The following is a 14,549-nucleotide window of genomic DNA, read 5'->3' as shown; positions in this document are numbered from 1 at the left end:
CGTGTCCTTTGATCATCATTTCCTTCTTTTATTGAGAGTCACGTGATATATTTACCTCGAAGTCTCGATTGACCACCGGAACTAGATGGACCGTCTTCCGAAACTGGGCTATCTATCAACGATTCTCTACTGCCTTCGGTGCTTTTCGAAGCATCTTTCGGGGGAAGCCCAGATCGAGGTGCTGGTACGGGTGGGACCACTGTATTTGGCAGTGAGGTTTGATGTAGTAAAATTGCTGGTTTTTTCGGTAAAGGAGGTTTCACTTTCACCGGTTCAGATTCTGACACAGACCTATCAAGTTTACTTCCTTTATCAGTTGCATTTCGTCCGTTTCCTTTATCAACTGAATTTCTCCCGTTTGGTTTTTCAGAATAATTTCTCCCGTTTCCTCTCTCTGCTGGGTTTCTTCCGTTTGACCTTTCTGCACATGTCCGCCCATTTCCTTTATCTGAAGAGGTTTTAACGTTGTTTCGTTCTCTTTGATGTTTTCCATTATCCTTTTCCTAAACAGAAACATTAATAACTTTTTTCAGTTTCATTTTTAACATGATTCTCTGGATTCAAACGCAATACGCCTTCAAATCTTAAGCAATTATATTTCAGGAAATATTTGGACATTTTCCTCTAATGTTCATCTACACACCTAATCGTGATGAACGTTTAAAAGATGTTATAGTACGTCTCAAACATATTTTCCCTCTAAATCATCGATGCTTTTCGTCATTCATCGCAATTTGTCTTACCTTCATTGTTTCCATCCGGGTTTCTAGCTGTTTTGACAGTGGTACATCTGCTGTTGGCTCCACCCCCGGATGCCACATCCCAGTACTTAGAACCAACTTTCGGCGCTTCTGACAGGCAGTACACACCCATTCCTGTAGCTGAAGAATATGTAACGATTAATCTTGACTTAAAACATACCATTTATCATCGCTAAAGCTATTATTACCCTCATTTGATTAAATGTATAAATGAATGTGGCATGATTTTTCTTCAAGTCCAGACGTCACTTTAAACTGTATAAGATGACAAAATTGATATTTTATTCTTTTGAATGCGATAAATATCTTTCGGTGACCCGTAACGTGGTCTCGATACATAAATACTGTCTCCATATTTTTCAAACGACTAATATGATTTGTTGTTTTTAAAGTGAGTTGCAACCGTTTTGTTATACAAAAGCTACTCATTCATGATCATCGTGAGATCGTAAAATACCAAATCCACTTTGTTTCAGAAAGGAGACGAGGTGGTCATATTAAATCTGTACATGTTACAGGGCTAAATATAAAAACATTAATGAGAATGCTGTTACAGACAACCCCTAACATTTTCTATATAACAGATGGGTTTAGTTTCACGCACCTTACGCTAATGTCTACAAAGTTTCGTTATAGAGTTGAACCTATCATTCTGTTATAGAATTATATAGATTGTATCGATATGTATACCTCATCGAGATAATCATCTTTATTTTTGCTAATTTCCAGCTAATTGTAAAATTCATTGTGTAAATATATATAAAATCGAATGTAGCATTATAAATAATGAGCCATTTTTTATTATCATCAAAGATACCTTGCTGAGGCTTCCATCGCTTTTTTCTATGACGTACATTAATATTGCATGGACGGTATTTCACTGGTTTCCGATCCTTTATTTTACTAGCAGTGAGCACGCAATGGCGATATCGAATTTATACGTTATTACAGAAAGCAGCGGTGTTAGTTTATGCCGAGCTGAACTTGTCAGAGAATAGTCATTTGTTCTGAGGCAGATTAACTTCGCGCAATTAACAATGCTATCTGATAATGGGTTGCAATTAAGTGTCAATTTTGCAATTGCCCACTTCTCTTCAAAACCCAATCAGAAGTTGTATTCTCGGGCGCACCAACTCCATTGTAATTTCTTTGATTCAAACAAATGGCTATCGATTGTTCAGCGCCTGCGTCCTTAACAGATTACGTTGGTGTTTTTTCCCCTGTGCTAGAGATATTGGGATAGCGGTCGCAATGGGACGTGCATGGTCAAAGTTTCATTCTATCGATCTTGCTGTTAACTAATTTGTAACCAATTTTTACCAATTATGGGTATATATTAACAGAATTGCGTCTGTGTTTTAAACGGTATATACAATAGAAGGTTTAAGTCCTCTTGAAGGCAAGCTGCGACGAACACGATAATAAGTTCTCTAATTTTTGGCTGGATCTATCTATAATTACATGATTACCGTTGCTTGCCGCCTGTCATAATACATTTGTATGTAGGTGTTATCACTACTAGCTGCTACAGCTAAGCATTATTTCGTTATTCTATTCTTATCATACAATACTAGAATAGAACCCAGTAGCAAATAATTTCATTAACATATCACATGACTTAACACTACTAAGGGCGATCTCTTCAATCCAATGTTGCTTCTAACGCGTACAACAGGTCTTAATGTATTACCCCGCTATTGTTTTCTTCTCAGAAATGAAGTATTTTGCACTATATTATTTTCGATTAAAACATCCCTCAGGATGAGTTGTTTAAATGATCTTGTGAGATGTAACACTTACATTCGTCAAGAATACTGTTAACATTTTACAAGCAATTGTTTTTGTCTTAGGAAAACTGAGGTTAGTCGAGTGATCGCGACAGCTAGGCATAATAGTGCAAGTGACACGTGATACTTCAGCGTAAAGAGTGTAAGAACGTGTATCCTATTTAAGGTTTGCAAATATTAAATTCAGTACTTTAAAATTTAGTCGACAATTTGTGCTAATGATCGTGGGCTACATTTACGTCATAATTCGCAGTTTTAAAGCATTAACGGCAACCCACACTACGTCTTTAGCAGCGAAATAACGCAAAAGCTAACCGATGTTGGTATGTCATGATACTGCGAGATAAAGCAAAATGAACCAGGTCATAATACCATAATGGTGAAGTGAACCAGGTTCACCCAGGTGAAATCAACACCCAAGCCAATTTTTATGTTGTTTATTTATACATAGACTTATGCATGAATGGAATGAATTGGTTGAAAAAATAAAACAGGAAAACAAAGTAAAGAGATGTTCCCTGTTCAATCCTGAATTTCCAAAATCCAGACATTTTTTTCTTCTATTATTTACATAGAGTAAAAAGACAACTAAATTGAAAACTGTGCAAAAGGATTCATTAGTAAGAATATGCTAAAATTTGTAAAGTATGGAAGAACATAATTAAGCTAACTAATAACATTTAAATGAAAAATATATAAGATATAAGACAGCGTTACCATAGCGATAAGGTAAACCGCGGGTCAGTTTACTATTGGTTACACTTTACCATAGCGATAAGGTAAACCGCGGGTCAGTTTACTATTGGTTACACTTTACCATAGCGATAAGGTAAACCGCGGGTCAGTTTACTATTGGTTTCACTTTACCATACTTAACTGTTATTCGGTAGACTGACTAGGGCATTCATACTGTCCTGTTCATTGTGGGAGGTCAAATTGATCTCATAGGTGTTTAGTACTTCCGAAGGTAGAACTTGATTAAATTGTGATCAGTTTACAGGGTTTCATGTTTTGGAGATAGAACACTATGTCTATTCTAACGCAAGCTTTTCATTTCCTTCTTTTGAAAAAAACTTGATTACGATAATGTTTACAGCAAGAAATCAATAAGGCAAGGGTAAAGTCTATATTGACAACTGAATGAAACACACGTGCAGTCACGAGACTCACTGATCAATGTTTCCTAGGTTAATCAAGCTTCAATCAAAGCTACTGGGTTCAACCTCGGACAATGGAGAACGATTTTCTATGTCAATGATTTTTTTTATTTATTGATTCCTAACTTCTTTTGATTTGGATTACATGTTACAATCACGCGAATAAAAACAGCGACGTGTATCACGCTACAGTATGCATTCGGAATGGTCATGTTTTGGATGCATTTGGTATGTCACTCGTTCTAACATTTATAATCTTAGACAATCAAAGGGCGTAAGTATAAATTATTGTTGAAACAAATGTACGTATGTAATAGACCATTAGTTTGGTATAACCACTTAATGTGAAAGGTTATGGTGGGTGTGTACGTGCCTCCATTATTAGATATATCCTGTTCTTTATGTGACATTCGACCACACGCACAGAAATGTCCAGGAAGCGCTATGTTGAGTGTAAGTAATTTGTGTTCTCTTTCATGGTGACACAACCTAATGTATCAATGATTGCCCAAGATTTCCTAAAAAAAGGCATGTACTTTGATATTCCAGTAAAGATCGTATAATGCTTACATGTCTAGTATATTTCGAAGACTATAAATTCTTATTAAAATTTGTCACTATCAACTCATTAACTCCACTTGCACTTGATCACTTTATTCTCAAATTCATTTCCACTTAATGATTAATACTGTTCTCTTCAAAATTCAAAAACAAAAAATCGAATTGATACATGAAGACTTATCCAGACATACGCATGATTAAAAGATGTTCACCTAATATAAACACTGAGCAAAACTTTAAAAAATGTTAAAATTCAAGAAATCTGGCTTTATTAGATATAGAAAGCAGTATTTGAAATGTAAGCATTTAATTGGCTGTTATGTGGAAATGACCTCGGGTTTCACCAAGAGAGCGTTTACTTCAGTAAAAAAACCCATATAAAATCATTTAAATATGGGTTAGTATCTGGGGTTTTGAAAGCATACTGGTTCAGGAAAGTAAACATATCCTATACATATTATATGTGGCTAATACTTTGTGGTTGTCTAAGGAACTAGAAAGAGATAATCACAATTTCAATCATCATTCCATTGTCATAAATTTCGCTGTAAATACAACTTATTTCTGTTAGATATATAGACGTATGTTATTCAATAAGACGCTATTTTCAATCTTTAAATGTTTGCAGAGTACCTATTTTCGAGAGGGGTGAAGTGTAATTCGATATAGCCCAAATGATGTTATACCAAAATAGCTTTAAAAGCACTCAAGCCATCGGTTTATTTAACATGATCTTCGGTAAGAATTCTATACAATACTTACTCTAGTCGTTAGAGAACCTTCGAAAGATCCACATTCCGCACAAGTAAGTTTTTCGCAATCTACACAAACATCCTGGCCTTTGCGCATGCCCGAGCCATCCATACGTAGCTCGTTCTTCATGCAGAGTGGACATAGCGGTACGTCCTTGAGGTCAGGTTCCACAGATTGTGCTCGTTGTTCCACCGTTAATGCATAAGCTGTGTAGTCTTGTTCTAAATCCCTGTAATACCAAAACAATCACAAGTTATATAATATGAATACGAATACGTTGTATACACTTAGTATTTTCAGAAACGCGTGCAAAAAAAATGTTTAAAGTTGGTATAGATATACCAGTTGTAATTTGTAATAAAAATGATAATTGCACTTCAGATACATTAAATTTGTTTTAATTTTTTAATTTTAAGGTCAAAGAAAATGACTCCGCTTACGGATTTTAAATTATTTTACTCAGATACAAATATGCAATAAAACAAAACAAGATATCCTTGCAAGTTTGTTCTATAGATTTAAGTCCGTCTCAGAAATCGAAAAAAAATTATGATAACCAGGAATCAAAGAAGTATAAATCATTTTCCCTCCAGATAAAAGAACTTGGGACTTGGGGGTTACCTTTCTAACACTAATGTTGCGATAGGTGGTATACCTTTCAAAACAATGGCATCACGACAACAGTACCAAGTACAGGATTACAGAAAAATGGTTCATATAAGCAAAATAGAGAGGTTAGAAAATATAATTATTCGCAATGCTCTTTGAGTAAACATTATTAAGATGCCAACATTCAGCAAGCTTCTTGTTTGTCGACTTAATCAATGTCTTCCTTAGATTTAGATCCTCCTCTATCGACCCAAAAGGGGTGAAAGAGTTCATTCATATCACAGCAAATGAAATGTTCTCTGATATTTAAAAGTACGTAGCGCTCTATCAAGACAAAGCAGCTTGTTTATGTCTACAGATTTGTAACGTATTTCTTTGCACAGTAAGGTATTTTAGTGACCTTAAGACAACGATGTATGGATCGAAACATCTAGAAAACACGCGACAACACGCACGTGCCAGCAGATCCATTATCTGATTCGCTAGTAGTCACGTGTACCTCGCTATCACCAAGGGGACGCTGACATAAGTCCTGGTGATTGGGCCCAGACAAGAAGTGTTTACACGCAACGAACCAAACGAAGACCCCCTTATCATTGTCACATCAAGAACAATACTATGGCGGTGCACGACTTTATTTTAATTATCTGCACTAGGAGTCTTCTTATTACTACAAATCCTCTTACGTAGTATATTAAAAGAAACAATGACTTTGAAATGTGATCGAGAATGGAAAATTAGCACAGAGTAAAAAGACATAAATGCATTTCTGGGCAAATGTGCATATGAAACCTGTTTCACATACTATAAATGCCGGTCACTATGAAGCTCCTTTCTGAGGTTTTATGGAATCTATCATACGGCATTCATGGATGGTTTTCGAAATGTTTTCCTTCGTGTGTCAAGAAAGTATATCATAGTTAAAGTCATGATTAAAAAGTTATTCATCAGATGTGTATGACAGGTTCCCATGTCCCGCCTAAAGCGATGATATATTACAATTTCTCACGTACTTGAAAATTGGGGAGAAAATAGAATTCTAAATTAAGCGTCAATATTGATATTCTTTCCTGCTGGGTGTTGGTTGGTTGGGTTGGGTTGGTTGGCATACCTTTTGCAAATGTACAAAAAATTCATTATTTTGTTGTGAATGCAAATGAAACGGTACAAGTCTCTAAAAACGGTTGTTTGTTCGAAATAATGATTTCTCCATGGCGTGCATTGAACTATTTATAACCATTACGTTAAACAGAAGTATGGTCGATATGGGAGCGGATCGTGATCGCACCACTCAATCGATCGAGACAGCGATTTGTAGGATAGGGAACTGATTCCACTCGGCGAAGGCCAGGGTAGGTCCCAGCATTGCTACATTCTCCACAATTACTGGCCGACAAAGGCATCGCTCTGATGTATTGGTTTCAGTGCTTGATAAGGCAGCACAATGATGCTGTAATCCCAAACTGGAATGTATTTTTATGTCACTAAATGCCGTAGGTCAGCAATTATGTCTACCCTCCAACGAGTGTAATGAGCATTCGCGAGAGAAGGAAACAGCCTAATAAAGGAGCGAGAAATAAGGGTATAGGTTCCTAATGAAAAGCAGTTAAAACGCCAATGTGTCTTCATAAGGCCGAGCTATTCCCTTGCCTCTTGTTGTAGGTTAACTTTGTGTGATTAATTAAAGGCCGCAAGATAAAATGCATGAGTAAAAAACGATCGGAAATGGCACATACAATTGCATGCATAGCATACTCGTCAAGTAAACGGCATTTTGCTATTAAGATAAATAGGTCACCTCTGTGTCGCCCTCGGGAAGTGGTATAATGTCACTGATCTCGTGGAAATGTATCGATTTTAGCAGACACGTATGGCATACCTTTTAATAACGCTACAGCTGAACTGATAGAATCAGGTCAATTCATAATAGTAGTTTAAATCCCTTTAATTGAAATATATTTTAGATAGACCAATGGTCCATTGAAATCGCGACATTTTACCTCATGTCATTAACCTTCTATCTCGTTTGAATCATTAAGTATTCATCCAATCAATTTTAAATTGCATCACTATCAATATATATTGTTAACATGTGACCTTGTAATGCTTATCTTTACAAAAACGCTCCAGACTTGCCAGGTCATGCCCAATCTGAAAACTGACAAGGGCTTGTCTGTATGAAACGTTAGGAGTGAAGAAGACTATCTCCGAGAAAATGGTCAGATATTGGACTATCGATTTCTAACGCTAACTAAGTGTATAGACACCCAGACACCAAGCACGTGTATGTACAGATGTATTACGGCAAAACCAAAGTGGCGGATGAGAAGCTATCATTGACCGTAATAATCACGTGACAACGTTGGACAGCATGTCGTAATAGCTGAAAGAGGAGACTCGGTGTCCATTCAATGGCTTATATTCGTGTTTTGGAAAGTCTGTCATGTCTGACGGCAGACAGCAATAACCCGTGGCATTAATAGCTAACTGATTATTTGAATTTTTATCACCTGACAATATAACTGCTCTTTGTATTTCCCCAGGGTAATATAAGTTTAAGCACGACACCTCCATTTGTTGGAAATTGCGTCCCGTTGATATGAATAGATTTTCCCTTTTACAGAAATTATGCCGAGTATTTTTCCTACTATACACAATATATGAAAACCTGCAAACATACGCACAAGAAGTATAGACAAAGGTGCACACTTATGATTTAACAATCCATCCACTGGATATTTGAATCGAATCATTTCAATGATGATGTCAAAATATAACAAATGCATTTCTTTAACATCAAAATGTTAATTTTCATTGACTGTATAAAGCATTTCTATAGCATTCTCCCATAAATGATGAACAAATTGCTAAATGTATTTGTTACAAGAGCTTGAAAAACAGTCAATCACATTTCAGATCAGTACATATATATGTATGAACCACATTACTTAACGCCAATGCCTTTAGAGATATTTTCAGAACTTGTTTATCACTACATATTGTGATCGCTTCCGGAAGGCGGGTCTAGTAAACAGCTGTTGTGTTGTTTCTCGTCTCGACATTTTCTAGAACGTTCATGTTTTGATCGATAAAGATAATCCAAGAAACACAAAACAATAAGATAAAACCAATATGTCAACACAATCCTAATCCAAACTCCAATTTAATAAAACTGGGACAATTGTTGTTTTGTTGGAAGTAACAGTACACAACCATGACCAGATGTTTGATGATGTAAACAACGGTATCACTGCTGAAACGCAATATGTAAAACGTGGAATGTTTTTAAAAAAATCATTGTCTTGAAAACACAACTTTTGACATGAAGCAGAAAACACTAACGTAACAGATAAATCAGTCCCCGCCCTATTCAATGTTCATTTCACAAAACAATGGCACTATCTGCACCAAACACAAAAGCATAGCAGCATGACCACAAAAACGCTCCACTTAATATCTGAACAATAAGCAGAAGTAAAGTATGTATAAAAGAAACATTTACATGGAAAACCCTGAAAAAAATTAAACAGAGCATAACGCCAGAAGTTTAGGAGAGTAAGCGTCTTCTAATTGACGACATCCACCTAAGAAAGTATTGTATGGTTAAACAAGATACTATGAAAAATATTCTTTACCAGCAGTAAATATAATCGTTTAAATAGTGCTTCCAATCATCATGATGACTGAGTTAAGAAAGAATGTATGAATTACAGAATAAATGAATGAATGTAATTACAGAATGATGAATAAATTGATGAATAACATGAATAAACGAATGAAGGAAGGGAAGAGTGAAGGACAAACTAATTATAGAAAGATCTGATGATGAATGTCTTCACTGTGTTGAATGAGAGCCCTCTTGCATGAGGACATATTTGTACAGATGCTGAATCCAGGATCCCAACCCTGGCAGTAGTCTATGTTTAAATGTTCTGGGGCAATAAAATATTGTCTAAAAAAAACATAGTGCTTCCATAAGAGAGCGTATGTTGTGTAATGCTAAAACTTTTAACTTTATGTGAAGAACAGTATTGAAACTAAATGGAAAGGACCGGATCTAATGCAATCATTTCAGGAGTGATTGCAAAAATATGGATATTATTTTCAAAAAACGACCAAACAAATACAAAAATATAATGTGAGGAGTTGTGTCGTACATCGATATAAAAAATGCAGAAAACAATCAGTGAATGATTGGATACATGTAAACGATAATCAATAAAAAGTGACAGCAAAACCAGACTTTTTCGAAAAAAAAAAAAATTCAAGTGATATACAGCTATCCCAAAATTATTCATAACATACAATATTCGTCAAAAGAAGATCAAAGAAAACTACATTTGTTTACCTTACGATGAAATTATTTCAATCAAAATCCTTTACAAAGCAACACAATGCCACCAATTAAGATAATTATTACTCAACGAATAAGAGACATGCAATCTGCATGTTCTGTATCGTGCTTCGTTATGAAGTCATATAAATCTGGTACGACGAGCTACAAAGTGCACTGAAACGACCCCAAAGAAATTTTCAAGATCGATTTCTTCATAATAAAGGTATGGAAATGTAATAACGCGTGGAAAACCTAATAGTTTCTCTCTTGGTTATCCACAATCGAGAAAGTATTGATGTGTTCTACCATGTGTAAACTGTACGAGACATCCAATGGCTTTTTCCCTTTTTATGAATTATCACCGGGGGTTAAATTGAGAATCAAAATGAAGTCATTCATATAATATTAAGTACCGAAATATAGAAATAAAGGTTGTGATTCTCTAGGTATCTGTTATATGTTCTACTAACAAGATCGTTCTAACATTGCTATCAACATCCGTTGGGATGTGAAAAATCTTATATGGCGACAAGAACACACAAGAAATGCATTTATAAAACATTGACTGTAGAAGTAAAACTTCCTGGCTATTTTTAGAACATTTCCTACAGATATATATTTATAACTTTTCTTTTATTCAATAATTGTAACTGTTCTAGTTAAATTTCTGACTCGCATTCAAAACTAAATTCATATCAGTAGCATTCCACAAGCTGCTGTAGGAATTTGTTCATCAAAGAAATAACTAATCAATTTCCCCAAAAACGAAAATTTAATTAGCGAAATAAATTTCAAAAGACGAAACGCACCTTTTAATACTAGTATGGCAATTATGCAAATACTCTATATAAGGTTTTGAGTAGTAATTAAAGGATATACTTTGAACATATTCTTCATTATCACTTCGTTCTACATTTTAACAATAATTAAGTATAATGCAATTATGACAAGATCGTGTAAAAAGGACCATTATACAACATATGGCACCAAGCTGGATATTTCGGTGACTACAGCTTTGACTCAATAGTAACATTATCAAACACCAAAAAAACTCTCCGTTAACAAATATCAATTTTTCAACCGAATATTCCACGCACACAAAAACACTTAATTGTTACGCCCTTGAGATACACGAAATAATTACCGAACACGCTAATGACACTTTTAATGTAACAGATAAACATAAACGTTAAATAAAAATTCTAATCGATAGAAAGTTTGATGCTATCACAAGGTCCTTTAATCAACACATCATTCTTAATCTGGCATAACAGTTATAAATAGTGGACTTCAATTAAAACAGATCTTTAATCAAAAGATAAAGAGATTAGAACATTAAACCAGTGGTGCTAATTGTACCACTCAAAGCTAATCCGTTTCATATTGAAAATCCCTTCTAGTTCCATTCCAGGGGTTGTTTACTCCTATTTCTGTCTGATCTACCAAGGACAACATCAGTTTGCTGACGACAGGAGTTTTCCTGTTCGCCAAATTGATCGTCTCTTTCATAACGTTTTTTTCGTTTGAATTGATGTTTGATCTCAAACCTGGTCTTCGTGCTACTGTGTTCGACAAATTAACCACCGGAACTTACTCCCACACTTTAGATCTCTCATTAAATGTACACTCGTTCAACACCAAGACCTTGTATATGAAAACTGCGAGCGTTCTATTTTCCTTTAAATTAAAACATACACTGACATCCTCTATGACAATATAAGCCCAAATCTATTTGATCCTGAGGCGATACCACATAAATGTTTTGATATAATGTTAAACAGCATTTTATCACCATTCGAGAGTTATCAAAGTCATTTAGTTCGACATTGCTACAAACAGTTGTCTAAAACTATGAATTAGGTTGTATTCAGACTCAAAAGTTATGAAAAAGGGCAAAGTATGAAAATTATGTATCGAACCTCATGACAGCGTACCTAAGCTCACAAAGATTTTTATCGATAATATCCGCCATATAAAGGTAAAAATACAACGTACAAGTACATGTGGACAATGCCATGCTTTTCAAAATAATATAAACAACCCAAAATTCTCCGGTATAAACGTGATTCAAATTGTGTCAAGTTAATGCAGCAACATGTTAGGTCTGCTATTTTTTCAGATAAACAGGATCAACTATGTTCGTAACCAGATGTTTCCATTATAATATAATTACTGGTGCTGATTCCATTGATTACATCCAGATCAAGATGGACAAGTTGCTGAATCAAGATACACTGTGAAATAAGTCTTAGTGCCATATGGTAAGGTAGCAGTACACAGTTTCAAGGTGTGGCCATGGGTGATGGTTCTGTTCATTATATTACCCCATTATAAAGATTTTAATTACGATCTAGAAAATAAATCATTGCTAATATTGGTCTTGTCATGTCGAAGTGGACATTTTTATCATAATAATATTTCAGCTTTGTGTTGGAGATTTTTATTTGAGCAGACTAGAATCTGTGCTTTCGCACCAAAAACCAGCTTAAACTGGAAGTGACATTTTCATAGTGTTTACACGTGGTTATGTTGTGATGGATTTTCGATTTAAAATGTAACTAATTTGCTACCATGACGGTGTTGTTGATTTTAAGATAGGTGTTGGAAATTATATTTCTTCTATAAAGATGTAGAGTTAGGTTGGAATTAGCAGTGTTTTTTTTTTTTTTTTTTTTAACATTTTTAGCATTTTTTAGTAGGTAACCATGACCATCACATGTAAGAAACAAGAGGGAATTTTTAATTTACAAACTTTTTAACACTCTATTATTAATGTAATTGTTATGTAATTTATAAATATATATACATGTAAGGGTGTATTTTCATTAACCAAACTGCTATACCTGTATTTCTCAAACATAACCAATAATTCCTAAGAAAAAATGGAAATTAACTGTTTCCTGTTACCTAAGGGGTTGGTAAGCACTGTGGTTACATGACAGGGTACTTGTCTCTGCATGCATTGTCTACCTTGTCAGGATAACCCAGGAAGTCAATACAAGTAGAAAATTCATGGTATATGAAACATCCAATTAATCTGAATTGCAAAATACATATCTAAAAATCAATTGGAATTCTGTTGTAAGTGTGAGAGTGTTTTGTCCGGGCCACCTGTTATTTGTATACATTGCATAACGTTAAATGATATTCGGATACCTACGCTCCGTGTTGGACACGTTGATACCGTGTCTTGTCCAATGACGTTAATACGAAAACCCAAGCCTGTACGTTTCTCGATTTTCTGAGAAGCACCAACCGCCATGAAGACTGTACTAAGCGATACCACCTCTTTCAAGAAGACTTGTGCTATATCTGTGCAAAACTAGGACGTGTTTCTTATGGCGTCAGTCCCTGGAGATGAATCTCGTGTTATTGACCGTTTGACAGTTAGATGCTGCAAAGAATAGGTTCCGTTTTACAGGGAACAAGAAAATCAGTTACGTGTGTGTAGTAACTTCTAACCTTCTATTTTTGGTTATAAACAGGTCTTGTGTATGCTCATGAACTAGTTTATATACAGAAAAAAACCTTTATGTGTGTAGAATGGTCCTTTTCACCGCTGTTCAGGGTATTGTATGTGTGCAAATGTAGAGCCACAAGGAACATTTCGAACAGCCATGAATATCTTACGTTGTTAAAAGTCACATAAAACATACACTGTGTCACTATTTTTTTTTCTAAAAGTTGTATCATGTATGTGTAAATGTATAAAACACTTGTCTAGAATCCAATTAACCGTATGTACACACTGGTACCATATCCCCATTTGTGGATATAGTTGCCAATAGGTTGTGTACCAAACTGACAACGAAACGGTGGTCGTCTATTAAAGACTACGGTAGGGAAACTGATGACAGTGAGATGAGTTACGGAGCCACAGATGGCACGCTCTGGCATGTCTGCTGGATTTTATCAGATCATATCCTATCCATAATTTAGCATGCCTGTTCCCTAACGTAAGCTATGTATGTTCATATCCACTACATGCTACGTCTAATCCCAGTGCATCTAGTACTCGGCATCATCACATCAAACAAAAAGCCAATATATGGATATTGACGTCTACGTCAATTGTGTAATCACGAATCCAAAATAACCTGACAACAGTCTTTATGCTAAAAACAAATATTTTAATTACGGACGAAATAGCCTCCAGAAAAAGCCATTTCCTGTTTGTGACGATGCCATTGTCGTTTACATCAGACTTGTAGGCACTAGCGTTGATAAAGCTGGTATTGTAGCTTAGCAAAATGTAGGGCAAGTTTGAAACACACAATCACAAATTCTGCCTTACAGGATAAAGGTCTTATTATTTTTCAGGTTTAAAAATTCATGAACAAATCTCGGACCAAATATTATGACTTAGCATTAGAAGTTATTGAAGATTGAGAATGTCATTACCACGACATCAAGGGTCAAGGATTTGGAATTATTAAGTTATCAAGAATACTGCCAAGATGGACTTATGAAGGTAAATAGGGTTACAATGCCCCAAATTTTAATGATACGCCCCTGAACAACTATTGCATGACTTTGCTTCATAATGTCATCACAATATATATATATGTGAAATAAGACTTTGACA

At 35.2% G+C, this 14,549-nt stretch overlaps 1 protein-coding gene across 1 annotated transcript in view; it reads right to left on the bottom strand.

Moving 5' to 3' along the window:
• Positions 1–14,549, bottom strand: part of LOC132559931 (uncharacterized) — a 68,525-nt gene that overhangs the window by 24,733 nt on the left and 29,243 nt on the right. The window contains exons 2-4 of the mRNA XM_060224566.1: positions 5,029–5,248; positions 744–881; positions 56–503 (exon numbers count right to left, since the gene is read on the bottom strand). Of these exons, the coding sequence (XP_060080549.1) occupies positions 56–503; positions 744–881; positions 5,029–5,248 (806 nt within the window). The remainder of the gene's footprint in view (positions 1–55; positions 504–743; positions 882–5,028; positions 5,249–14,549) is intronic.

Source organism: Ylistrum balloti, unplaced genomic scaffold (genome assembly GCF_031769215.1).
Source record: "Ylistrum balloti isolate Yb309-2 unplaced genomic scaffold, AGI_CSIRO_Ybal_v1 Utg371000, whole genome shotgun sequence".
NCBI classification, from domain to species: domain Eukaryota; kingdom Metazoa; phylum Mollusca; class Bivalvia; order Pectinida; family Pectinidae; genus Ylistrum; species Ylistrum balloti.
This window is presented reverse-complemented; position numbering and strand designations above follow the sequence as displayed.